The following is a 25219-nucleotide window of genomic DNA, read 5'->3' on the forward strand; positions in this document are numbered from 1 at the left end:
GGTTGGTCGAGGCAGCTGCAGGCCGCACGGATGACATCAACCTCGTTTCGGCAGACCGGACATATCGGTCCGCGTTTTCCCACGAGGTTCAGAAATTCGTTTCGCCATCAGAGTTTTGGTCGTCTCTGTCCTCAAGTTTCCCCAGTTTCTCCAGCGACCATGCCGAGTGCCAGATTTGCACCGTCTACAATAAGGAACAAGATTAAAAGGGAGGAGATTGTTAGGAAGAACAAAAAGGCCAAAACTCAGGACAAGCTCAAGCGACGGTTGGAACTCGCAAAACAAGAGGCTAATGATCCTCTCGCTAAAAAGGTTTGCTTGACTGGTGTCTCTGCTCTAATAGTTTCTAATTCGTGATGGTGTTTTTGATAGAAACGACTTGCTGAAAATGTGCCCCGTACTTTGGACAACACTCGAGAATTCGACCCTTCGATCTTAACCGCGGACCCAACGCAACCAGAGGCTTCAGGCTCTGGAAATGGCGAATCGAGCACTGCACACGAGGAGCGGGCAGCAGATATCGCAACAGACCCATTTGCATCCTATTTCAATTCCATTGACGACCCCAGTATACCCCCGAAGATCTTGATTACGACTTCACCAAAAGCTTCGAAGGCCACATACAATTTCTGTGATGAACTTGTGGGAGTGTTCCCTGGAGCAGAGTTCAGACAAAGAAAGAAAGGGAAAGGCTTCGAAATGGGAAGGATAGCAGGCTGGTGTGCGGATAGAGGTTATAAGCATCTTCTCGTTGTTAATGAGGATATGAAGAAACCAAGCAAGTTACATCTTTTTGCAGTCCATTCCAATTCTCACCTGCCCCTTTTTTACAGATGCGATTACCCTCGTTCACCTGCCCGATGGACCAACAGCCTACTTCAAGCTCACTTCAGTTGAGCTCACGAAACAAATCTATGTACGTTGACCTGGTCGAAATGTAACCACGATTTACTGAACTCGAATCTAGGGCCACGCTCGCGCAACGCCTCACCACCCAGAGCTTGTCCTCAACGGCTTTGTGACGCGACTTGGTCATGCCGTTGGTCGAATGTTCCAAACTGCCTTCCCTCCTTTGCCCGAATTCCAAGGTCGCCAAGTCGTGACTCTCCACAATCAGCGCGACTTTATCTTCTTCCGCCGACATCGATATGCTTTCCGTTCGCCAGAAAAAGTCGCCCTTCAAGAAATCGGACCTCGCTTCACACTGAAGCTTCGCTCACTCAAGAAGGGCATTCCCGCTGTGTACAACCTTGGTGAAGCACCGGCACCATTGACTTTGGATAACGACGACGACGATCCCGTCGGAGAAGTGCAGCCTGAGCAAAAGCAGGACGGTGACCAAGACCAGGAAATGGCTGAGGCGGCCCCTGACGAGGCATCGTCGAGTTCGAAGAAGAAAGGAAAGACTGTGCCTCCCAAGCAAAACGAGGTGCTTTGGCAATGGAAGGTAAGCACCATGTTGATTACATTGAAAAATACAGATTGACTTCATTACCTACAGCCTGAACTGGAGACTACTCGCCGGACGTTCTTCCTGTGAGCTGTCCTGCCTTGGCCCTTTTTCCCCTTGTGGTCTCGAAGACCACAAATGTCCAATGTCCTGTATGTATCGAGTACTACGACTTCCAGGTGGCGCAGTTACCAGATGAAGATCTGCCGGGAACATCTGCGCAGCACGTTTTCGATAACAGTGTGGATGTCGTCGCGAGCAACCGAAGAGTTGACTGAAAGTGCGAACTGTCCTGGATATCGTCTGAACACCACCTCAGACGTCGATGCTCCCTCCAGGAGCTTCATCCAGGTTGAACCTCGTCTAGGGTGTGACTGGTTGACTGAGGAAAACAATTACAAAGTGACAGTGTATCGGGGAGGAATGAGACGAACCTGAGTGATCAGATTCAGTGGGGGTTAAGCGTCGTCCCCGAATGAAAGCAGCGATTTCTGTTCCTTCTTGGCCTTCTTTTTCTTCTTTCCTTCAGCCTTACCTGTACCACTGTCTTTGTCGTCGTCCAGCGGAGTGATGGCCTTTCGTTTGGTGGGTTTGTTGCCGAAAGAGACGGAAGACTTGGAACTTGGGCCCGATGAAAACGAAAGTCCCTTGGTTGTTGACTTTGGTGTCGAAGCAGATGCATCGTTCGATTTCGCTGCTTTCGACGAATCATCCGCGTCTTTAGTTTCAGGGTCTGGGAGGGGAGGCAGGCCTTTCTCTAAACGAAGCCCGGTTGTCACTTTGCAGTTCGAGAACTGACGATCTGTAAACTGACCTTTCCGCCGTATGTTCTCCGCTTCCCTCTCTGTAAGATGCTTCCCCTGCTTCAACACCACAACCTGAGGCTTCTCGTCGTCGTCGTCTTCATCTGCACTTCCAGGATCCTCTGCTGGTCGTTGGGGAATGGGTTCTCGAGGTCGTTTAGGTATGGGCTCGCGTCCGTTGCCAACGTATTCAAACTCTTCGTCATCCTCTTCTTCGTCATCTCGAATACCAGCCATTTTGTTCTGGAGCTTCAGCAGGAAGGCTGGGGTGTTTTGTTGGTATGTCAGTCTTGAAGAAAGCTGAGCTCGAGTTGGTTCTTTTGGTGGCATGGTTTTGCTTTTGACGCTGAACGTCGGGGGTCGTGTCGTGGTATTGGTTCAAGGCTTATGGCAGTGACGGGAATTTGATGGCCTGGCTGACTGTGACAGAAACGGAAACATCAATCGGGCGTTCTAAAAATATCCAGCGACCAAACTTTTCAGCGATCCTTCATTTCAAACGATGAGTTCCAAGGTTCTACCTAAGAAGAATGAAGAGTACAGTTCCAAAGAATACTGGTATGTCAATATTTTTGTGGTGATACATGCCTGAGCCTCACCTCTGCTTCCAGGAACCAGAGATATGCCCAGTGAGATCTCGTCCGGCTTCCTCGACTAAAATCTCCTCTAATAACAGCATCATGATCCTATTCTCTGGACTCTAAAGGGAGGAAGAAGAAAGCAGCTTCGACTGGTTTAAAACATATGCCGATATTGTCGATATCATCCACGAGCTGATCCCTGAAAAATCCTCGAGGATCTTGATGTTGGGATGTGGAAACTCGAAGCTCTCGGAAGAGGTCAGTGTTTCCTGTGCAATGACTTTGCTAAGACGGGGTTCATTACTCTTCAAGCAATGTTTTCTCATGGCAGATGTACGATGACGGATACGAGAATATTGTCAACACCGACGTAGGTACGGTTCAATGTTTCGAAAGGGGAGATTCTGAGTCACTTCGTGCAGTACTCCGATGTTCTCATTGAACAAATGCGGACGAGGCATTCAGAAACGAGACCAAAAATGGAATGTAGGTGGCCTCTCCTTTTGCTTCTCTCATTCTGCTCAAGCTTATCCGACTAGGGCACGAGATGGATGTCCGAGACCTGAAGTTTGAAGACGGAAGCTTCGATGTCGCCATCGACAAAGGTGAACAAGCTGCATCCCGTACAATTGCTCCTCCCACTGAACGGTCCATGACTCGAAAGGAACCATGGATAGTATGATGACCGCTAAAGGAGATGTTTGGGTACGTTCGACGTCAGTTGTCTCTACGTTAGACTGGCTAAACTGGCCCAATGAAGGATCCACCGCAGAAGGTCATTGACGATTGTACGAAGGAAGCGAAGGAGGCGCTGCGGTGAGTTCGCTTGTGATGTGCCAGATGGGGAGCTGACCAGCCGCAGAGTATTGCGAAAGGGAGGGACTTTCATCTACCTTACCTTTGGTCAACCACATTTCCGCCAGCGCTACTTGATCCACGAGAATACCACTCTCGAAGTTCGGGCGTTGGGCGAAGCTTTCCACTATTACCTCTATATCGTCCGCAAGCAATCTTAGAGAAGGATGAAATAAGGAGAGGGGGGAAGGGGGCGACCAAACGACCGAATGCATTGGCAATTAGAACAAAAATTTGACGTTCTTGTAGAAATCTAGCATAGGATTTTCCCCGTTTTGTAACTTTGTCTTGCTGAGATCGGCATACGTCTCCATAAACTCCGCATGGGTAAAGACGTTGGATTTGCGTTCGCCGACGGGGAGGCCACTTGAGGAGGGCATTCCTGCTACAGGCGTTCTTCTGTCCGCTGGGTAGCGTGAGGAAAAGAAGCCTGCGCCCAGTGATGATTGTGAGCTTGTTCCGAGCAGTGGATTCGGTCGAGCCTCGTTCGAGATGTTGGTCGGGTGGTTGGGATTTGAGAGGATGTGTTCGTACATGTCTCTTAGGCGCTCGAAATCCGTTGGGAAGAAAATATCGAAGTACCCCTGCTTCACGAGGAGAGTGCTACAAGGGATAGTCGTGTTTCTGAAGCGTGTTTGCACCACAGGGGCGTTGATGCCAGGAATGCTGTCTGGTAAAGAGGAGAAGTCGGATAATAGCAGTCTGTGACGAGGGAAGTGATTTCGGAGGGTTTGCATCAAGCTGAGAAGACGTGTTGGGATGTACTCTTCCTTGGAGAGATTAGCGGCGAAAGGAAGGCCTCTGTACATCTTTCTGAGGAATGGGGAGTATCGGAGGAGTTTATTAACTGGGGGTTGATGTCGCAGTTTGTTTCGAATCCCTAGCATTGACGAGATTAAGGGGTCCGTGACAGGAGTGTAAACGATGTCGAAATCGTTTTGTTCGGAGATCGTAACCATACCCTGGAGGGGCTGCATGGTGTCTAGATCGTATCGAAGGATGTCATGCGCAAAGTTGTCCTGCAAAAGATAAGCTTGGGTTCGGACGGAAATGGCCCAGAATGTACTTACCACGACTTCCATAGCAATGAAATAGCAGGGAGACGGCTCTCGCTTGTTCCAGTGGAAGACACTCTGGTGGGTAATCTTCACACAAGGATGGGCGCTGCGTAGCTTCTTCTTCTGGAGCTGCACAAGGCTACCGCTAATTTCGATAATGTTGTATCGCGTGCGTTCGTACACCATTGGGTGAGCTTCTTGAAGGTAGTTGAGGATGTCCATTGCCAAGGTACCGTTCCCAGCTCCTATCTCATAGATGACAAAATCCTCGTAGGGGAAGTACTTGAGCAGGTACTCCGAGACAACACATTGTGCGATGGCTTGACCGTACCAGGGCTAAAACTGTCAATTGGCGCATTTGAGGAACGTGGTGGCAGTCATCTCACCTTGAACAGCTCAGTTGGTGTATGCCATAACTGTCGGCCAGGTCCTTCATATGAATCTGAGCCATAGCCAGCATACTTTTTTGCCACTTCTTCCTGAAACTCGATCGAGTCGCGGAGTGAAGGAAAGTCGAAGGAATGCGAATCATGGGCGAAGATGGTTGCTTGTTTCGGGAAATAGCCATAGTTTGGATTGTAGAGGGAGTCTTCGATAAAATCTCGGACAAGCATCTTCACCCCGGTGGGAGGGGTCGTCTCTTTCTCTAAGTCATTGGCAGTGACTAACCGAAGCTTGGAGACATCCACCGGAGTTGTCAGTAGAGGACTGACGTTGTAGTTCCATTTATCTGTCGGTTCATCGGGAGGCTCCCGCCTCTTCTTCTTCGGTTTCTCGAGGGGAGTCTGTTTCCCTGGGACTGTGGAATAGAACCGCGAGACAGCGGTCCTAGGACAGACAACGGCGAGGACGCATCGAGAGACCTGGGTCGGACCAAGTCTCGATAAGATCATGAGCCTCCAGCCAGTACCTCGTTGTTGTGACGCGAAGATACGCGAAATTCGATGCGAGGGGCCGTTGTCGACGACTGAAAACGAGCTTGACGCTGTCCAAGCCACCGAGGTCACTGTCCGTGACAGCAGGGAGACGCGTGGGAATACAGAATGCAGGGGCTTGGCGTTGCGAAATCCCGAGAGCGGCCCATCGTTGTAATCTTATCTCTTCCAAAGTTCCACTACATTCGTCGACGATGGAATCCACTGAACGCCTGGTACGGACATGGATGGCAACGAGTAGGGATGAAGAAGTCGCCCAGCTCGTTGAAGGTATGCTGCGGTGAAGTACATTTACCGTCGTCGGTTATATTGATGATATCATTAGATATTACGGCGGGGAAGACCTCGCTGCTGAATGTGGTCAAGGTGTCTGGCGAATATCTGACATCCGAAGAGAACCAGATACGCTCAAAGGGTACGTTCTATGTTTCAGAATGGTTCTATAATAACCGACACCAACGTCAGGAATCGAATTGTTGTCCTCGATATTGGAACGCCTTCCACCTACCACCTTGAATCGGCCAACCAGTAGGGATTTTGCATTCTCATCATGAATTCCGCGAAATCGACCGGTATCTTCAGCTCGTACTTTGGTCAACTTCTACTGTGATAAGCTCGACGACCCGGATACAATCATCCCCGCGTTGCAAGGCCTGCATACATTGGTCGGCCTTCCCAACTTTGGCGGAATTGAGGCGACTACGACTATTGAAGCGTAGGCCTCGACCTCACTTCCTATCTCGAAGTTGGACTGACTGACCTCGCCAGACTGATTCAACGCGTTAAAACCAAGGCATTGACACAATCACATCGATTCAAAGTCTATTCCATCGTAGACTCCCTACTAGCTAATCACAGAGAATGTGAGTTGCGAGTCTTCAGGATTAGGAAATGGCATTCAAAACTGACTTTCACTAGGCTTGAAATCACTCGGACTCAAGTTCTTGGATGGATATGTCTCCTTGGTGGAAGGGGAGAAGGATCCCCGGAACCTCTTGGTCGTTTTTGCCATGGACAGAGTTATCTTGATCGAGTTTGACATATCTGAGCGGGTACAAGTGAGTACAACATCTCATTGGATATCTATTGTACCTGACCCGCGCGGAGACATTCTACGACATTGTATTTTGTTATTTCCCAATCTCCTTCCGCCCACCTCCCAACAATCCAGGAGGCATCACCGCAGATGACCTGCGAACAGCACTTAGGTTCGTTGCAGCATCGCGTCGTGGGGATGGTCTTCTCACCTTCGTATCAGGAAGTGTGTCTACGCTACCCCGTTGTTCGGAACCCTTGCTATACCTCACTTCCTCGAAAACCTAGTCTCAGGAAGTCGCGTCGCAAAGGTGAGTTGCGCCGTCACTTTTCCGCCCTCCGGATCTTTACACCGTGTAGAGGGATACATTGGAAACTTTGACAGCATGTCTTCCTGTCTACGGCCCTGGCGTGGCCCGGAACTTTTCCCGGAAGCTCTGGAACTCACTCAAGCTTGAGGTACGATGTTATGAGTTGGAGCCGGGAAAAGCGCCTTAATCGTCCCCTTTTTTAGGTATTCCAGCCGGTTGACCAGGCCACCGAACGAGAGGCGTTGGTTTCCCTTCAAACTCTAATCAAAACCATTTATGGCACGGACGCAAGTGACGCCATGGACCAAGATATACAGGGTCTTGCTCGCGATGCCTGCGAGGAATGCATTCAGATCTTGCGCGAACCTGAGAAAAGTCAGGCGAAACCCGCTACCAAAGTGCTTTGCTCATTCATAACTACTACCCGTATGTCGTTTGGACTCTGACGTCGAGACCATTTATCTTATTCACTTCTCTCTAGCCTCCGTTTCTCGATACACGGTATCGCAAGCGGTTCCACATCTAACGAAGCTCTTTATCAACCCGGATGAAGTGACAAGCCGACCAGCCACGCTCATTTTGTTGGCAGAGTTCATAGAAGCTGCTCGCGACTCTCCCATCGACACTGGCGGAATACTCTTGGCACCATACAAGGATGAAGTGCTTGGAGCCCTGTCCTCGGGCCTTAAGACACACAAACTGCGTCTTCCTGCACTGGCTGGTCTCAAAGGCCTAGTAACGACAGAGAAACTGCTCACCCACGAAGAAATTGGATTCACTGTCCACAACATCAACGAGATCATTCAGGACCATCCTGATCAGTTTGATGATATTAGCGAAGGGGTTTTGGAGCTTCTGTCATCTATATCCGAGGTTGCACCCTCGCATATCGTGGATCAGACCTTGCCACTGCTGTTCAGCTCCCTATCTGATTCCGCCCCTGCGAGAGACGCAGTAGAAGAGCGAGCGAAATGTTGGAAGATCCTTTCCTATCTCGAGGCTCTTTGCACACCACCTTCGCTTTTCGAAACGCTCGTCATCCGGTTAACTACTAAACTAGAACTTCTCTGCTCACCCTCCAACCAACCAGAAGACAGTGAGCCCACAGCCGCCTACGCCCATGTGATCCTCAAAACCCTGGCCAACACTTTAGCCAAGAAGGTTGTGAAAGCAAACCCAGACGTCCCGAAATACTTAGATCGACTGGTTTCTCGGATTTTCAACTTGTTCATCTATACCGCTCTGGAGTCACACGAGGACAAGCCATCGGTCACGACTGACCACCGGCTAATCGAGGTCGCTGCCGAAGTCATTACGCTGGTGGTCAGGACTTTGCCGCAACAGTACGTATCACTCTACTGAGTTGTCAAGGTTGATAACCAAGTTTGATACTAGACGCCAGGAAACATACCTCCAGTCTGTATTCCAGACTATCATCTCGGGCAACGTAGCACCTATCAGCGAGGGTCATTTCAAGATTCCATCGGATGTGTCGGTACAGCTCTTCCAGGTGAGCGAAATTCTTATTGGTTATGAACGAAGTCTACATGTTGGATCGCCAGTCGGAGACGTCTACTCCAATCAGAAATCTTATCGCCTTGTTCACTGCGGCAATAATTCCAATGTACAAAGACGTAAGTTTTCTGCACATGGTACCCTTCCCATAGGATTGACAGCACTATAGGTCGATCTCGGGATCCCGGATCTGGCCAAGTTCCTAAGGGATACCCTTCACTGGACGTTCAGCACTGCTGACACCGATATACAACGCACGGCAGTACTCCACCTTGTTTCAGTGTTGGCCAATCGAAAGGCGTCCGGTAAGACTCTGTGGATTTGTTGTTCCCTGCAATGGCTCATGTTTTCATTGAAAGAACTGTCATCGTTCCTTCAGTCACTGCTGGGTACATTCTGGACAGAACGAATCCTAAATTCGTCGCAGGACGGGGCCAGCAGAAAGCGAGCTCTCTTGGTTTGGGCATGGGTGAGTGCGGGTCCGGATGCGGTCGGTCCATTTGTCTAAAGATTTGCAGGTATCCAAGGCGTTATTGGTCCAAAATCATACACTAGCGTTCCAGTTCTCTGAGAAACTGTTCGAAGTCTTTGGGGACAGTAGTATCAACTGGGATGCAGCCAAGGCGATAGGAATCATCCCTGGACATGATGATGTTCTGACCAAACCAAATCATGCAGTGCTCAGGGTACGAGTCGTTGCCTCTGTCGACGGCCAGTAAGGTACTAACGCTGTTTGATAGATCCTCTATGCCCAAAAGTATGTCAACCGGATGCTACCTTCGACGATCGCAGGAGCAAAGGATACGAGCGGTGAGTTTGGAGCATATCATCTTGACTGAAATTAACGTCTGGTTTAGATCCTACGAGGCAGCTGGCCTACTTGGTGGCCCTATCCTCGCTGATCAAGTCGACTCCTAAGGCTACTTACTCCAGCGAACTTCCTACAGTGGGTTGCTTCTCGCATCGCAACCTGCCCATTGCTCACCCCTATTCGCAGCTCATTCCACTTCTGGTTCGAGGTCTCGAGTTGCCTGACCCAGAGATTCGCAACAATGTCATTGAAACTTTCCTGGCTGCGGCTGAGGGAGATAGTTCAGACAAGAGCCTCGTATCCGAACACGCGTCGACCTTAATTAACGCCATGCTGAAGAACTGCCTCGTCTCTGAGATGCCATCGCCCAAAGTCCGGATATCCGCACTAAAGTACCTTGGGCGGCTACCAGGGATTGTGCGGTCTGACGTCCTGAATCGGTACAAAGCAGAAGTTATCAGAGAGCTGGGCAAGGTGCTTGATGATCCCAAACGATCCGTGAGGAAGCAAGCTGTGGACGCTCGGACACACTGGTAAGTTTCATGTCATTTATTTCATTTCTAGAATAATAATAATACGAGCGCAAAACGATTTCCAGGTTCAAATACAGTGGCTAATAAACAAGGTGATGGGTGGGATGAGATTGAGTTAATTGGGGGAGATAAAAGGGTATGTCAGAGATCCATCTAGAAGATTGTATGCTACGGGTGGCACTCGAAACATTTGTACAATACACAGGGGCTACATAGACTGGAGAGCAGGACTGGTGTGGCAAAGGATGTGTGGAGGACAACAATGGAGGGTGAATAGAGGAAATTGAAATATCATAGGTAGCATCAGTTCATGCCGAGCGAGCCATAATAGCTTGAGTCTTGAGCGCTGCTTCTACTAAGGCTTGTTCGAAAGCCTGCAGGTGTTCTTGGACGATCTTCCTTCCGTCTATACGTTTCGAGGGTCGTGAAGGGGACAACAGAACTGACTTGTTCTCGTCTGTTTCGGAGATGCCGGCCTCCCATCTCTCGATCCTGGCCTTGCTCTTCTCGGCGTTCTCCCACTCTGTCTTGAGATCTCCGAGTTTGTTCTTCAAGGAACGTATCTTGCGACCGGCGTCGGTGGTGGCAACGCCCGTGACCTGGGCGTGCTCTGATATCGAGGATAACGAGGATACGACTGTGGTTGTGACAGTACGGATATGTGATAAGTGGACGAGGACCTTGGCTGGCGTGACGGGGCCTGCGAGTTGAGGTGGAGGAGGGAAGGAGTCTTTAACGGGAGAGGTTGGCGGAGATGCATCATAATCCGGGTCGGCGTCTCCGAGATGGTTTCTATCTGGATCCAGCTCCCAGTCGTTGTAGGGGTTCGAAAGATTGTGTGCAGCTGGAGACGAAGGCTCTTCCTCGAGCGTATGGAGTTGTCGTGATTCCACACGCAAGGTCTGATTGAGGTTCGAGCTCGACGGTGGAGGATCTGTCAAGTCCTCGATTTGTTCGAGCTCATCCAGGTTGCCCAGAGCGTCCGCGCCGTTGACCTCTCCACTGATCTTCTTAAATTCTCTCTCGCAGTCGAACAATTGGCGAACCTGACCTTCCCTCTCCCTCGCCGTCTCGTTGATCCGCCGCACAATGTCAGATGCCAACCGTTCCAGCATGGGTTGCTGTGACGACGAGCCCCTGCCCGTGGCGGTGGGATCAGTGTCCAGTGTGCGCAGCTGGGTCAGGAACTTGTCTGCAAACTCGACGTTCTCGGACAAAACGATCATGGCGTCCTTCTCTGGTGTCCTCTGCCTTGTCCTCTGCCTTTTGATTGAAGGACTGTTGAAGACAGGGTCGAGATCATGCTGAGTATCTTCCTCCGTCGCGGCCATTGAGGAAATTTCATCTTCAAAAGAAGGGCCTTGGTGGTAGTCATTGTGGTGGTGGTGTGCCGCGAATTCGTCCGCAAATGAAGGGATATCAGAATTAAGTTGGTGCTGGTGTGCTCCGAACTGGACGTCGTGGTCTGCTTCAGAGATGTGTTCGCTGGGATGGGTTGACACTCCGTCTTCGTCTTCTTCGTCGATCCCTTCCGCCCCTTCGTCGAATTCTATCCCGAACTCTTCGGCCAAGAGCTTCGAGCCTGCTGTCGGCTCTGGCATAAGAGCCACAGCCAGTTCATGCGCCAGTGAATGGTGTCGGCCGTTGGGCGCGTCGTCACTGGTGCCATTGGCGAGGACGGGAGCACCGCGCAACGAAGCTGATGACTTGCGAGCGTTGACTGCCTTGACCGGGGACTTTTTGGAGGAAGCAGATAAAAAGTTTGAGCTTGAGAAAATGTCGTCTTGGGCAGAGTAGTTGGCCATTTTTTTGAGGAACTAGGATTGGGTGATAATAGGGGCCGGCAAGTAGAGAATCAAGCTCATCGCGGTGGCCTTGTCGACGCGCTTCGTCTTTATAAGCGGAGCCTTTAAAAGCACTGCCACTTGGGCCACAGCTAAAGGTACGACCAGGAAAACATGCAATAATATACTGTACAATGTGGAAGAGAAACTATAATACATGTGTCCAAATGCAGAACAAGATCAGCTCCGTACTGAGAATGTGTGGCTCGAGCCGCTAGCGGTACGAGTGGGTACTGTCAGGCCAATGTTCATGGCCGGCTGCAGTCCACCTCCGTTCCCCAATGCAGCAACGAACAAGTCTCGACATGTTCGTGCACGTTCCCTCCGTTGGACAAACCAGCTTCCAGCGTCACAGGGAACAGCCAATGGAACACCAACAAGTCCTCTATCGTGCGCCACTTTAACTGCCCTAACCAATTCGTCTACTTCTGCCTCCGAGTCCAAGTCATCCAGGTCCTCCGACATTCCATCTCCCAGCTCCTCTGCAAGTCGAACGGCAGCAGCAGCGGCTGCTGCAGCCTTCTTGCTAGCCTTCTTGGCGGCATTCGCAGCAGAGGATGCTTTCTTTGTGGCAGCAAGATCTAATCCAAGTGCAGCTGCAGCCTCTGCCTCCAAACGCTTCTTCTCTTGTTTCTCTCGCTCGCGCTTCTCCTTCTTCTCTGCTTTAGTTTCGCGTTTGACTGGTTCGACAAAGTTGGGGTTATGTGCACGTTGCCAATCCAGGAGAAGTTCGTCGTAGGGTTTGGATCGCCCCTGAACGCTTCGTTTCGCTCCCATGGAATGGGATTTGCATGTCAGAGATCGCGAGCAGGGAAGACCCTTGTCGTTGATGACACCACATTGATTGTCGTAGTCTGGAGGACCTTTGACTCGACCCTTGGCTTTTGTCGGCTTGAGTTTCTTCTTGGCTGGTAATGAAGGATCATCCGGCTCAACGGACGATTTACGTTTCTTCCCACCTAGATTTAGGATAAGTATCGAGTTTAGTGCGTTAGACGATCACCTACTTTCTGCATCAAACTTGCCCTTCAGGCCCTTGTGCTTTCCAGCACGAATGGTGGCGCAGAGGTCTATAAACGCGACGGCAAGGTTACTAACATCTCCAAACTCATGGGTGTCATAAACAACCTCTGTGTTCTGCGATACAGCTGGCCAACACCGGCTTATCGCATTCTTTACACTTGCTTACCCCAACCTCCGAGATATAGGTCATCGGTTGAGATCCATAGACCTTCATGTCGCGTGCAGAGAGCCATGCTGTGGGCGGTGGCTGGAGACTGGCGATCTCCTTGAGTGATATCGTCGGTGACGGTATATCCCATTTGAATGGCGAAGGAGGGTGACTTGGAGGTTTGAGCTTCAGGACCATGATGGACACTGAACAATGAAGACGAACAGCGCGTCAATGGGGTTCGAAGCGCCCCCGGTGTTGACGGGTGGTGCGGTTCGACCTTTGATGCCATCAATAGCCAAATAAACGCAAGCAGAGCTACAGCCGACTCGACTGTTGCAATTCTATTTCATTCTGAGCTTTTCGAGTCTACTTCTTCAGTAGTCTAATAATTCAGAAAAATGGTGAGTCACTGCTGAGATGAATCTTGTAGAGTACAGGAACTGATTTTGCCCTTAGGCAACCCCGACAGCGGGTGGTATTTGGGTATGCATCGCAGTGATATCCAAGGAGTGCTCATTGCTCACAAGACTCTAGACTGAACACCGCAATCCTGAAGGGAGAACTTACTGGTTCAACACGGGGACAAAGCAGAGTGTATGGGAGAAACCCGATGGTGAGTCATGTCTTCATCCCTGGCAAGCATGGTAATTTATTTCCTTAGAATTGCGAACGCCTTTCGAGGTCAGTGCAGCTACGCAGTTCCTCAGTTGACGACTAACACAGCGTACAGCGAGCGTTGAACCAAACGAAATGGAAAGAGTATTTCTCTGGTGGTCGAAAGTATTATTACAATGTGCGTGTGGTGCTGCATCGCCTGAGCGAGGGACTGACGATCCCGCAGACCGAGACGAAAGAATCCAAGTGGGATATGCCAGATGAGCTGCTCCTTCTACTCGAAAAGGTAGAAAAGGAAGGTCCCGCTGCAGCGTGAGTTTCCTTTTCTCCATCTACTGACAAGGGTCTGAAATCACTCTCGCAGCGTTCCCAAAGCTATCACCGGAACACCAGCCTCAATTGGATCACAAGGTGCACTCGTCCCTTCGGGAGGCGCTGACCCGTCCTTATCAACTTCCCAGCCCAACCAGCAAAATGGTAGCATCACGACGCCGACCAATGTCAACCCGCTCGCTGTAGGCGCTCACACAGGCGGCCTGCCACTCAACCCCAACAGTGTCGTGCCTGCGCGGCCTGTCCTCCCGGACGACCCTGTCATCCCCCACAATGGATTCATGACGCTCGAGGAGGGTGAGAAGGCGTTTACCCACTTGTTGAGGAAGGCCGGTGTGGATGCGAATTGGACGTGGGATCAGACCATGAGAGCGATTATTACTGACCCACTTTACAAGGCGCTTAATACGCTTGCTGAGAAGAAGGCTTGCTGGGAGAAGGTGTGTGCAACTCGTTTTTTTAGTGTGGAAGATTACTGATTGGGTGCACTAGTATGTGAATGGCTTGAAGCAAAAGGAACAAGAAGAGCGCGAGGCCAGGTTGGCCAAGTTGAGACCTGCGATTAGGAATATGCTCAAGGGCAATCCGAACGTGTTCCATTACACAACGTTTGGGACTGCGGATAAGCTTTTCGGGCAGCACCCGATTTGGCAACAGGCACGTATCGAATCTGAGAGAAGGCTTATTTTCGAGGAATACGTTCAGGAGCTGAAGAACAAGGAAGTGGTGAGTATAGGTCTTATCTTAGAAGCGCTCCGTGATACTGATAGATAGCGCAGCAAGAAATGCGTACAGCTCGAACTCGGGCGGTTGCCAAAGTTGTGTCACTGTTCAAGGAGCTCAATGTGGACGTCGTCACTCGATGGAGGGAGGCTCGCAAGAGGCTCGAGAACTCGGAAGAATGGGCTCGAGATCCAGAGTTGCGAAACCTTCCTACGCTCGATATCCTCCTGGCATTTGAAGATTACAGCCGTGTTACTGAACGTGAGTACGAGGAGCAGATGCGTCGTGCTGCTGTCGAGAAGACCAGGAAAGAACGCAAGGCAAGGGAAGCGTTTAAGGTGCGAAATTATCTATCTTTGCTAGTTACCACGGCAGACTTAATATCCCTCAAGGAACTGCTCCAAGAGCTTGTTACCCAGGGCAAGATCAAAGCTCGCTCCAAGTGGAAGGAAGTCTATCCCAACTTCCGCGAGGACGAGCGCTACCTCAACATGCTCGGCAACCCTGGCTCGAACCCCCTCGAACTCTTCTGGGACCTCGTCGATACTCTTGACCAAGAACTCGATGGAAAGATTGTCATTGTTGAGGAAGTGTTGAAGAAGCACAAGCCTGGACCTCCCGGTACTCTTGAACAGGGCGAAGAAACGAGCATGGTAGACAAGGAAGGGTTTACTGTTAAGCCTGAGACTACGAAGGAGGAGTTTTTGAAGGTTGTGAACGAGAATGCAAATGCCGCTGTCAGGGCCTTGCCAGAGGATGATCTTCATCTTATTTTCAAGACGGTAAGTCGCACTTTCCCCCAAGGTGGAGGGCATAGACTTACTTGGCAAGAGTAGCTTCATGAAGCTGCATTGAAGAAGCAGGCTGAAGAGAAGAGGAAGGCAGAGAGAAGGCTAAGGCATTTGCAAGATGACCTTCGGTATGCCATGAAGAAGCTACCAGAGCCTTTGGACATTAATCTTCCTTACGAAGAGGTGCGTTCACGCGCGTCTTACTAGTGATGTGGTGGTATTGACGGCACCCACAGATTGTCCCACTCATTGAGCATCTCCCTGAATACAAAGCCTTGGAGGACGAGGAAGCCCGTCGGGCTGCTTTTGCCAAGTATGTCAAAAGGCAAAAGGTGCAGTCAGTTCACTTTGATATTGGGAAAAGTGCTAATATCTTTGATAGGAAAAGTTGAGGGAGACCGCGTCGGAGGACGGGTCCACGACGAGCAGGAAGCGCAAGGAGCCTCATCGCGACTACCGAGACGACCGAGACAGGGAGAAGGACCGGGACAGGGATCGTGAGCGCGACCGGGACAGGGACCGCGAGAAGGACAGAGACCACCGTGATCGTGACAGGGATAGGGACCGCAGGTCTCGGCACCATCGCTACGATGATTACGACGCGGAGCCTCGTTCCTCAAGGGATCATCGAGACAAGAGCTACGACAAGGACCGTGACTACCGTTCGTCTCGACATCATCGTGATGATGACCGCAAGCGTGACAGGGAACGAGACCGCAGGGGTTCATATAGGGATTATGATGATGTGCGGGACGACAGGGACTACCGCGACGACAGAAGGGATTACGACGACAACATGAGTGATTCGCGCGCCGAGAAGGTCCGTGTTTCTTGACAAGAGTTCCAAGACTTGGATGACTAACCTTTTGCCTCGCAGCGACCGCGTTATGATGATCGTGACCGCACCGAACCCGAGGAAATGGACGTGGATAGGCGCGCCTCCGCCCGTGCGGAAACACCTGAGGAGGGAGAGATATAGTTTTTTACTTGTCTATGTTAATAGGTATTAGTCATTATACTATAGAATACACGAGTGGTTCAAAGTGAATGTGGTACTAGGACGATGAGCTGGCGGGTATCGACTGAGCGGCTGCGTCTGGCTCAGGGGTGATGATGATATTGCCTATCCGGAGCCTCGTGAAAGGATGCTTCCGCTTGATGGTCTTTTGGTAACCCTTTCGTCGCTTCTTTTTGAATTTAATTTCCATCGAACCCTTAGTGTGTTCAACGACTGTTGCCTCGACGTGGACCTTGGATGCAGGGATTGTAGGGTTTCCACGAAGCGTGTAGTCGCGTGAGCCGAGTTCGTGGATATGATCGAGTTTAACGACGTCGCCGACCTTGACGTCGCGAAGGTGTGGGACGGTAAGAAGGTCCCGGGGCGTCAGAATGTAGTTCTTGCCTACGAAATTGGCGACGACATATTGAGACGGTTGAGAACGAATGAGCTGAAGCGCGGCTGAAGTCGAGCTTGGTGTTTGGGGCGGAGTATGCAAACAGCGCGCAGCTTGACGCAGGGGTGCAGCTAGACAACCAAATATTAGCTGGAAACGGACCATAAGACCCTTGAAAACTCACCCCAGCGCGTGAGGGAAGCGAGGCTTGTCATTGTTCACGACAGCGAGCCCGAATTTTGGAGTTGTTTTGAAATTGTTGTCGGTTAGGCGGTGGGAAAATTTGATTTAAACTCCGCCTGAATCTTCCGAGTAACGCCGACTTACTTGAGCACAGAACCGAAAACTTCCCTGTCGAGTTCTTCATACCCTTTCCCTCATTTCCACTTCTCTCTACCCCATGCACCGAATTGCTCTTAGAAACTCGGCGCGCGCTCGCCTTCTGGCTGCGTCCTCAAAGGTACGCACCAGCCCTTCGTCGCCGTTCAACACAGCGAGCAACCCGGGTTCTAACGACAATATTCAACTTTAGACCACCTCAAACGTCCTCGCTCGTGGTTACGCCACCGCGAAGCCAGGTAAGCTCTTCTGTCGTTGCCAGCATCACTGCGAGCTCACTAGGTTGTCCTCCACTACCGTTTTCGCCGTCCCTCAACGTTCCGACACGTACCACGTCACGCCCAATAGCTGCTTCCGAAGTCTCCTCAATCTTGGAGTCCCGCATCTCAAGGAACTAACGTTGCTGGAAATGTCGAGGAAACTGGCCGCGTGTTGAGTACGTAGCGTCCTCCTTGCCACGTATCGCACTTGCTCAACGGTCTCCTACTAGGCGTCGGTGACGGTATCGGTCGTGTCTGGGGTTTGAGAAACGTCCAAGGTGCGTCGCCATCCCCAACGTTTCGTATCAACCCGGCTCAAGTCGCGTCCCTTTTTAGCCGAAGAGATGGTGGAATTCTCCTCTGGTGTTCGTGGCATGTGTCTGAACTTGGAAGCCGACAACGTTGGTGTCTCCATCTTCGGTAACGATCGTCTCATCAAGGAGGGCGACACCGTCAAGCGAACTGGCCAGATTGTCGACGTCCCTGTCGGCCCTGGCTTGCTCGGTCGTGTCGTCAACGCCCTCGGTGACCCCATCGACGGCAAGGGTCCCATTGAGGCTACGGAGCGTCGCCGTGCTTCGCTCAAGGCCCCCGGTATCTTGCCCCGTCGCTCGGTCAACCAGCCCATGATGACTGGTCTCAAGCCCATCGACGCCATGGTTCCCATTGGTCGTGGCCAGCGTGAGCTTATCATTGGTGACCGTCAGACCGGCAAGACCGCTGTCGCCATTGACACTATCCTCAACCAAAAGCGATGGAACGAGGGCAACGACGAGTCGAAGAAGCTTTACTGTGTCTACGTCGCCGTCGGCCAGAAGCGATCCACCGTCGCTCAGCTCGTCAAGACTTTGGAGGAGAACGACGCCATGAAGTACACCATCATCGTCGCCGCTACTGCCTCTGAGGCCGCTCCCCTCCAGTACCTCGCTCCTTTCTCTGGATGCGCTATGGGTGAATGGTTCCGTGACAACGGCAAGCATGGTATGTCTTGTAGCTGTTTATGACGTGGTTCCCTCTAACAATTGCCTGTAGCTTTGATTGTCTATGACGATCTTTCCAAGCAGGCTGTTGCCTACCGTCAAATGTCTCTCCTTCTCCGTCGTCCCCCCGGTCGTGAAGCCTATCCTGGTGATGTCTTCTACCTCCACTCTCGTCTCCTCGAGCGTGCTGCCAAGATGAGCGACAAGTTCGGTGGAGGATCCCTCACTGCCCTTCCCATCATTGAGACCCAGGGTGGTGATGTGTCCGCCTACATTCCCACCAACGTCATTTCCATTACCGACGGTCAGATCTTCTTGGAGGCCGAGCTCTTCTTCCGTGGTGTCCGACCCGCCATTAACGTCGGTCTCTCCGTGTCTCGTGTCGGCTCTGCTGCCCAGACGTGAGTGATTGTTGGCTCTCAGACCCACTATCTGCTAACTATGTTCCCAGCAAGATCATGAAGAAGTTTGCCGGTTCCTTGAAACTCTACCTCGCTCAGTACCGTGAAGTCGCTGCCTTCGCTCAGTTCGGTTCAGATCTCGATGCCTCCACCCGCTTCTTGCTCTCTCGTGGTGCTCGTCTCACCGAGTTGCTCAAGCAGGGTCAATACCAGCCTTTGGCCACCGAGGTCCAGGTGCCCATTATCTACGCCGGTGTCAACGGTCTCGTAAGTGTTTCTCGTGGCTCGTACTTGTCAACTCTGCTAAGTATGTCGTACAGCTTGACTCCATCCCCGTTGAGCAAATCACCCGCTGGGAAGCCGAGTTCCGTGACCACCTCACCTCCACCCAGCAGGCTCTCCTCGCTGAGATCTCCCAGGGTAACGTCAACCCTGAGCTCGAGGCTAAGATCAAGAAGGTCGTCGAGGACCACGTCTCTTCCTTCACCTCGTAAATCCCCCCACCCTCGTAGATTAGACGCCCTTTCCTGGTCATACGCTTGCCCGGGTCAAAATAAACCTAATTTCGCACTCTCTTTCTATCCATACCAATAGTTTTTGACCAATGGATTATTGGACTTTCTAATTCTCTTGACTGAACTCTGAGGATACATGGAACTAAGTAAGTATGAATGATGACGACACGACACGCCTCTGCGTTCCTATTATTCCCGATGAGCCAAGTATGAGAATCTAATGTTATCTTGGCAATGACAACCAATATCTGATCAAATACTGATTCCACTTTGCACTTTCCGTCCTTTTCCCGAACGTTTTATTGAGTGAGCATTTTACACTTCTACACTCTGTATCGTTGACACTTACTTCCCCCTTTCTAGTATAATGTCTGCCCCTAGTGCTGAGGAAATCGCAAAAGCAGCCAAGGCTGCGTTCGACCGATCCCAATTGGTCCCTTCGACCGAGCGAATTACTGCCCTTGAAGCCATTCACAAACAACTGCAAGCCCACAAGGACGAAATTCTTGCTGCCAATGTGGAGGATCTCAAGGTTTGTGCGATGAAGTGACTGGGAAAAGTCGTGCACTAAAGCTCGTATTTTAGGCTGCCCAAGAAGAAGTCAATGCAGGTCGGATGTCTGAATCCATGTTGAAGCGATTGGATTTGGGTCGAGGAGACAAGTGGGATTCCATGTTACAAGGTATCCTCGACGTTTCCGCCTTGCCAGATCCCACCGGTATTGTCAACTATGCCTCTGAACTCGACGATGGCCTCGAGCTTTACCGCGTCTCCTGCCCCATTGGCGTGCTTCTTGTTATCTTTGAGGCTCGGCCTGAAGTCGTTGTTAATATTGCCACTTTGGCTATCAAATCTGGTGAGCCTTGTCCCTTATATATGTTCCTGCATGGTTTACTGAACATATATCTTCATAGGAAACGCTGCGATCCTCAAGGGTGGCAAGGAATCCAACCGCACGACTGTCCTCCTGTCCAAAGCCATCTCCGCCGGTCTAGCCCAAACCGCCCTTCCCGAAACCTACATCCAGACCATCCAAACCCGCGCCGAGGTATCGTCCCTGTTGGCGATGGACAGATACATTGACTTGGTCATTCCCCGAGGAAGCAACAGCCTCGTTCGCAACATCCAGAACAATACGCGAATCCCTGTTATGGGGCACGCTGATGGATTGTGCTCTGTGTTCCTCGACGAGAGTGCAGATGTGGACAAGGCGGTTAGGATCGTTGTTGACTCCAAGGTATGCCCGAGAATGCTTGGCTTTATTCTTCGTCTTGGACGCTAACAAAGATCTGGGCGTAGACGGACTACCCTTCAGCATGCAATGCACTGGAGACTTTGATCCTTCATGAAGCTATCCTCTCGACTGTGTGGCCCAAGGTCGCCGAAGGTCTTTTCAATGCGGGTGTCAAGCTGTTGGTGGATGAGCCCAGTTTGGCTGCACTCAAGGCCTCGAACGTCACCATCCCCGAGTCTCAAATCGCCCCTGCAGACGATGAGGCTTACAACACCGAGCATCTCTCTTTGACTGCCGCCGTCAAGACCGTTCCCTCCGTCTCGGCTGCCATCGCATGGATAAACGAGCACTCATCCCATCACACCGATTCCATTGTCACTGAATCGGACGAAAACGCTACCACCTTCTGCAAGGGTGTAGACTCGGCTGGAACCTATGTCAACGCCAGCACTCGTTTCGCCGACGGCTTCAGATATGGATTTGGCACCGAAGTGGGTATCAGCACTGGTCGCATTCACGCACGAGGACCCGTCGGACTCGAGGGTCTCGTCACCTACAAGTACATGATGAAGAGCAAGGCAGACAAGGGACATATCGTGGGCGAGTTTGGATCGAATAAAAAGCAGTACAAGCATGCGAGGATAAACGCGACGTCAGTTCCGTTCTAAAAGTAGGGCGTGGAGGTCATAAAATCAAGTCGTTACTTCGGTAACCACGGACATGCTGCGGTCAGTGCTTGCGAGGTGGTCGTTATGTATGAATATCTATGTGTTGTAAGATAGCGGAAATTTAAAAGGAACAGTGTGTAGAAGAAGCGGGGAATCATGAAGCTGGGGTTTCCTCAAGGCGGGCCTTCTTTTCAGACGATGCCTCTTCTACCTCGGATTCCGCCTTGCGTTTGCCAGCCGCGCTGGTGTCTTCTGGATTCTTTTTCTTCTTCTTGACAATGGAAGTGAGGTCGTTGACCACTGTGGGGGCAGCCGAAGAGCTTGCTGCATTCAGTTCAGCATCCAAGGCTTTGGCAGCAAGCTCTGGAGCACTCGCTTGCTGGTCGTTGGGCGAACTCTTCAGTTCTTCGATCTGTAGAGAAAAGTGTCAATTATGATGGTCACGTCGATGTCATCTGGAACGAACCTTGAGTGCTAGATCGACCTTGAGCTCGTCCAGGTCCTTAATTTCATTCTCAATTTGAGTCTTGCTCATATTCTGAATGAGATCGTCGCGAACAAGCCGGGCAACCTGTTTGCCCTTTCCTTTCGGGTCTGGCTTCTCAGTAGGAGCGGGGGTAAATTGGCCTTGAAGGCCATTGCGGAGCTCAGCCAAACGGTGCTCGACGCTTTCCAGCGCCTTCTCCACATGGCCGATCGCATCGGCGAGACGACCAGAAGTCAAATCGAGGACCATACTAAGCTTGTAATGGGCTTCGGCAATTTGACGAGAAGAAGTGGGTAGGAGCTTGAGCTTGAGGTCGAGGCCAGACTGGTAGTCTGTGATAGCTTGGTCGAATTTCTCTGCAAAGGATGTTAATCAGTCGCTCTAATCCCGAAGATGCCTGTGCCACTCACCCGTCTCCAACGACACATCGCCCAACGCGATGAAAGTATCTGCCAACTTTAGACGAACCTCTTCGTCGTCCTCGTCTTTGAGCTGCTTCTCATAAATGGCCCTGGCAAGATCCAGGACTTCCCAAGCGGCATTGAAGTCGTCTTCGGGCTCGCCGTCATCGTCCCCTTCCTCATCACTCCCGTCGTCGTCTTCCGGCTGAGCGGAGAGGTCCACAACTGGATCATCTCCATCATCTCCATCTCCAGAGAATGAAAGGATCGGGCCGTTCTTAGATGATCCAGCTAGAGAGAGAGACGTGTCAGTTGGTCCTCATTCATGTTGGTGGCTACTCACCTTTGTGGCTTTCCTCCTCCGGTACCTCTGCAGGCTGCTCCTTGCCAAGCACCGAGCTCTGCGAGATGGCATTCTCCAATAATGCTCTCCCATACGAGAAATAAAGATCTGCTGTTTCGGGGGCGTCTTCACCCGCTTTTTTGGTCCTGAGAATTTCAAAAGACGCGTGTTAGTTGTTGGTTACATATGCTGAGGCATTGAGCATTCAAGAGCGCGGCAAAGGGCTGAAGAAGTGGGAGAAAAGTACAGGAAAGACGCGACTTACGCGATTTCAAGGGCTGTGGCATAGTGTTCGACTGCTTGTTCGTATTTCTTGAGGGCGAAAGCGCGTTTTGCTTGCTCCACAGCGAGCTCGACGGTCGTCTCTGGTGCGGCAGCGCCATTTGTGCCGTTCGTGGGCTTGGCTTCACTGTTGAGGCCTTGTTAGTTGTTTTCCTCATAATTTGAATCTTTCGCCTCACGATGACATTATTTAGAGGAATATGTGGTGTTGACGGTGTGAGGAGGTTGGAGGAAGAGGTCAAGAGAGTCGGCGGCTGCGATCTTCTAAAAACGGGGTGTTCGGAACCTTTACTCTTTGATGTGAACGTTGAACGTTGATGATCATGAGTGCATTCCTGCTTTGTACAAAGCACAAAAGACTATTGGGGGCATTTAACTACTGTCATCTTTTGGGAAATTGTATATGAATGCTTCGTGGTCGTGGCCTATTTGCATGCCTCCCCGCCACTCTTTTTCTACGACACCAGTTACTGTCCCGACGTCATCTCTGATAACTTCTACAGCGATCGTTGGGCCCCATATATTCCCCACCCGCTGCAGCTTCGGGCACACTTCTGCAATGATTCGAGCAGGGGATAAGAGTAGTTCATGAACCTTCCGCTTATATCCTGCCGCCCGCCATACGACGTCGTTTCTTTCGCGATGAAAAAGCCTCTCCATCTTCGGGAGTCCCGCCAACTGGGACGCTGCGTCAGCCTGTTTCATGAGCAGTCAATAGAACCTTAATCTCTGAGCATTATGCGGGACACATACGAGCTTTTGGAGCGGGACGTCCCCCGATAGGAAAGCAAGTTCTTCCAAGTTGGGAGCAGCGCGAGCAACAGAGCGCAAGTAGTCTTGATGCCATGGGCTGATCTTGACTTCTACGTCGTTCTCGTAGAATTGTCCGTCTTCTGATTCGCGCCACACGGCGCCTTTCAAGAGAACTGCTTGTTTATACGGCATGGGAGTTTGCGCAATTCCAAGGCTTTTGAGGTTGGGTAGAATGCCAGAGGAGATTTTGGCCCGTAGAAGGTATGGGACCTGGGAGTTGTACGACTCGTGGATATGGAGGGCTTGGAGTTGTGGGAGAACGTCTGAAAGAAGGAGGGCATCGTGGAAGTTACACTGTGGTACCATCAGCTGGATGGGGTGGGCGTATCGATATAGACCATACCTCGAGGTAGTTCAATCGCGGGAATATCACTCCGGAAGGAGGATCTGTCTCAAAGAACCATTGTCCTTTCTTGGTACTCCCGGGCCAGACGGTCAGTTGAGACAGGTTGCGATGCTTCCTCCAAAAGGCCATCACCGTGTGCTTGAGCTTAGCGTCTGGCCCAGGCGAGTCCCGTATATTCAACGACTCGAGGTTCGGAAGCGTTATGTCAAAAAACTGCGGGAGAGTGACCTCGCACAGTACTGAAACCAGATCGAGATGACGGAGGTGTATCGACGCAGCATCGACGCTCTTCAGAATATCGTCCCTACCCCGGGCAATATGGTTTAGGAACGCCTCATTCTCGCATTCGTAGACAATGCGACACAGATTCTTGCGATCCATGCGTGAGCGAAATTGCGAATAGGGAAGAGCACCGGTGCCCACCTGGGATATTCGAAGGTCTATGGACTGCATCGGATTGCCGTCCGATAAGTACAAGTTCGCCGAGCCCTTTAGCACGATAGCGCTCAAGTGCGGGCAATGCTTGTGAATATGGTCCCATAGCTTCGTATCAGTACAATAGTCCTCCACAGAGTCCGGTTTGTCTTCATCGTGAATGCTTAGCTCCAACGTACGCAGATTAGAGAGAGCGCCAGAGGTCACCAGGTCGCCGAGCACCTCGAAAATGACATGATCGGGTTCCCCATAGTCGATATACGCTTCGATGTGGATGGAGCGCGTCTTTTCCGCCAGTTCGGGACGCTTTTTGAGATGCCCAAGAACGTTGACTGCGGAATCGACTCCATTGACGATTACGTGGGTGTAAACCAGGGGGAACACTCGACCAAAGACTTCCTGGTTGACGAGGGACAATGAAAGGACTGTCGAGGGGGTCGCATAGACAGGTAGTTGATTGGTGATTGCCTCAAAGATTTCTGCAGGCAGATCTTGAAGATAGGCCCGTTGAGCTTCAGCCATCTCTAGTAAACTATGGTGGACGTAGGGGAGAAAGAGAGGATCAGATGACACACGGTCGTTATGACTAACTATACAATGCGAGTCGTCGACCGGCCCGAACTCAGCGCCCGTCCGATTGGTATGCATCGCCTCCAGGTGTCTGTAGGTCCTGCATCCTCCCAATGGTGTCAGCTCAGGAGATATCGGGTCTTGTCGCACTTTTCTTCAAGTTAACAATGGGATGCTGCCCACTCGCAAGATTAAAGACGAGAGCGCGTGCAAGAATATCGTTGTGGACATCGACATTGATTTGAGCACAGCTGTGCCTGGAGGGAGACCAAAGAGGCCAAATCTCCTGACCGACGAAAGAGTAGACTACGTATCTGAAAGCCGACATGTTCATAGTCCGCGTAGCGGAGCCCTCCTCTATCGACAAGGGTCTACAGGCCCCAG

The 25219-nt window shown here is 51.2% G+C and overlaps 13 protein-coding genes across 13 annotated transcripts; 6 read left to right on the forward strand and 7 right to left on the reverse strand.

Moving 5' to 3' along the window:
• Window positions 1-159: 159 nt before the first annotated feature.
• On the forward strand, window positions 160-1888 carry CC1G_08991 (ribosome production factor 1; the record flags this gene model as incomplete). The annotated part of the gene is made up of 6 exons (XM_001831410.2): window positions 160-312; window positions 373-733; window positions 834-916; window positions 968-1447; window positions 1502-1536; window positions 1630-1888. The coding sequence occupies 6 exons, from the start codon at window positions 160-162 to the stop codon at window positions 1886-1888; spliced, it is 1371 nt and encodes a 456-aa protein (XP_001831462.2).
• On the reverse strand, window positions 1467-2490 carry CC1G_08992 (hypothetical protein; the record flags this gene model as incomplete). The annotated part of the gene is made up of 3 exons (XM_001831411.2): window positions 1467-1832; window positions 1885-2207; window positions 2265-2490. 2 exons carry the CDS (start codon window positions 2488-2490, stop codon window positions 1909-1911), a joined length of 525 nt encoding a protein of 174 aa, XP_001831463.2. The 3' UTR covers window positions 1467-1832; window positions 1885-1908.
• A 265-nt stretch (window positions 2491-2755) lies between these two features.
• Window positions 2756-3850, forward strand: CC1G_08993 (hypothetical protein; the record flags this gene model as incomplete). The annotated part of the gene is made up of 9 exons (XM_001831412.1): window positions 2756-2811; window positions 2865-2882; window positions 2960-3092; window positions 3166-3204; window positions 3257-3320; window positions 3374-3439; window positions 3499-3539; window positions 3595-3650; window positions 3697-3850. The coding sequence occupies 9 exons, from the start codon at window positions 2756-2758 to the stop codon at window positions 3848-3850; spliced, it is 627 nt and encodes a 208-aa protein (XP_001831464.1).
• A 60-nt stretch (window positions 3851-3910) lies between these two features.
• CC1G_08994 (hypothetical protein) lies at window positions 3911-5473 on the reverse strand (the record flags this gene model as incomplete). The annotated part of the gene is made up of 4 exons (XM_001831413.2): window positions 3911-4708; window positions 4760-5083; window positions 5134-5411; window positions 5461-5473. 4 exons carry the CDS (start codon window positions 5471-5473, stop codon window positions 3911-3913), a joined length of 1413 nt encoding a protein of 470 aa, XP_001831465.2.
• A 403-nt stretch (window positions 5474-5876) lies between these two features.
• CC1G_08995 (hypothetical protein) lies at window positions 5877-9891 on the forward strand (the record flags this gene model as incomplete). Its single annotated transcript, XM_001831414.2, has 19 exons — window positions 5877-5952; window positions 6008-6097; window positions 6148-6210; window positions 6265-6397; window positions 6451-6545; window positions 6601-6740; window positions 6790-6890; window positions 6941-7028; window positions 7078-7176; window positions 7232-7454; window positions 7510-8371; window positions 8424-8538; window positions 8591-8662; window positions 8713-8848; window positions 8903-9012; window positions 9062-9229; window positions 9284-9353; window positions 9401-9489; window positions 9541-9891. The coding sequence occupies 19 exons, from the start codon at window positions 5877-5879 to the stop codon at window positions 9889-9891; spliced, it is 3081 nt and encodes a 1026-aa protein (XP_001831466.2).
• A 304-nt stretch (window positions 9892-10195) lies between these two features.
• CC1G_08996 (hypothetical protein) lies at window positions 10196-11692 on the reverse strand (the record flags this gene model as incomplete). Its single annotated transcript, XM_001831415.1, has 1 exon — window positions 10196-11692. One exon carries the CDS (start codon window positions 11690-11692, stop codon window positions 10196-10198), a length of 1497 nt encoding a protein of 498 aa, XP_001831467.1.
• Window positions 11693-11911: 219 nt separating this feature from the next.
• Window positions 11912-13100, reverse strand: CC1G_08997 (hypothetical protein; the record flags this gene model as incomplete). Its single annotated transcript, XM_001831416.1, has 3 exons — window positions 11912-12690; window positions 12739-12868; window positions 12921-13100. 3 exons carry the CDS (start codon window positions 13098-13100, stop codon window positions 11912-11914), a joined length of 1089 nt encoding a protein of 362 aa, XP_001831468.1.
• A 36-nt stretch (window positions 13101-13136) lies between these two features.
• On the forward strand, window positions 13137-16346 carry CC1G_08998 (pre-mRNA-processing protein prp40; the record flags this gene model as incomplete). The annotated part of the gene is made up of 14 exons (XM_001831417.2): window positions 13137-13175; window positions 13362-13388; window positions 13440-13518; window positions 13567-13586; window positions 13636-13698; window positions 13747-13832; window positions 13885-14293; window positions 14346-14579; window positions 14633-14914; window positions 14969-15358; window positions 15413-15550; window positions 15604-15699; window positions 15750-16187; window positions 16245-16346. The coding sequence occupies 14 exons, from the start codon at window positions 13137-13139 to the stop codon at window positions 16344-16346; spliced, it is 2403 nt and encodes an 800-aa protein (XP_001831469.2).
• A 16-nt stretch (window positions 16347-16362) lies between these two features.
• On the reverse strand, window positions 16363-16981 carry CC1G_08999 (hypothetical protein). The gene is made up of 2 exons (XM_001831418.2): window positions 16946-16981; window positions 16363-16892 (listed from the first exon to the last, which is right to left on the reverse strand). Exons 1-2 carry the CDS (start codon window positions 16974-16976, stop codon window positions 16423-16425), a joined length of 501 nt encoding a protein of 166 aa, XP_001831470.1. The 5' UTR covers window positions 16977-16981; the 3' UTR covers window positions 16363-16422.
• Window positions 16982-17161: 180 nt separating this feature from the next.
• On the forward strand, window positions 17162-19369 carry CC1G_09000 (ATP synthase F1; the record flags this gene model as incomplete). The annotated part of the gene is made up of 8 exons (XM_001831419.2): window positions 17162-17221; window positions 17256-17339; window positions 17449-17536; window positions 17591-17638; window positions 17697-18341; window positions 18393-18741; window positions 18792-19008; window positions 19062-19369. 8 exons carry the CDS (start codon window positions 17162-17164, stop codon window positions 19233-19235), a joined length of 1665 nt encoding a protein of 554 aa, XP_001831471.2. The 3' UTR covers window positions 19236-19369.
• Window positions 19370-19526: 157 nt separating this feature from the next.
• On the forward strand, window positions 19527-21297 carry CC1G_09001 (glutamate-5-semialdehyde dehydrogenase). Its single transcript, XM_001831420.2, has 5 exons — window positions 19527-19562; window positions 19620-19788; window positions 19842-20112; window positions 20171-20493; window positions 20556-21297. Exons 2-5 carry the CDS (start codon window positions 19624-19626, stop codon window positions 21156-21158), a joined length of 1362 nt encoding a protein of 453 aa, XP_001831472.1. The 5' UTR covers window positions 19527-19562; window positions 19620-19623; the 3' UTR covers window positions 21159-21297.
• A 15-nt stretch (window positions 21298-21312) lies between these two features.
• CC1G_14844 (hypothetical protein) lies at window positions 21313-22886 on the reverse strand (the record flags this gene model as incomplete). Its single annotated transcript, XM_002910821.1, has 6 exons — window positions 22851-22886; window positions 22655-22798; window positions 22390-22535; window positions 22056-22337; window positions 21625-22001; window positions 21313-21570 (listed from the first exon to the last, which is right to left on the reverse strand). The coding sequence occupies exons 1-6, from the start codon at window positions 22856-22858 to the stop codon at window positions 21313-21315; spliced, it is 1215 nt and encodes a 404-aa protein (XP_002910867.1). The 5' UTR covers window positions 22859-22886.
• Window positions 22887-23382: 496 nt separating this feature from the next.
• CC1G_14845 (hypothetical protein) lies at window positions 23383-24787 on the reverse strand (the record flags this gene model as incomplete). The annotated part of the gene is made up of 2 exons (XM_002910822.1): window positions 23383-23778; window positions 23828-24787. 2 exons carry the CDS (start codon window positions 24785-24787, stop codon window positions 23383-23385), a joined length of 1356 nt encoding a protein of 451 aa, XP_002910868.1.
• Window positions 24788-25219: the final 432 nt, after the last annotated feature.

The sequence above is a fragment of the Coprinopsis cinerea genome, assembly GCF_000182895.1.
Source record: "Coprinopsis cinerea okayama7#130 chromosome 7 map unlocalized cont3.7, whole genome shotgun sequence".
NCBI lineage: Eukaryota > Fungi > Basidiomycota > Agaricomycetes > Agaricales > Psathyrellaceae > Coprinopsis > Coprinopsis cinerea.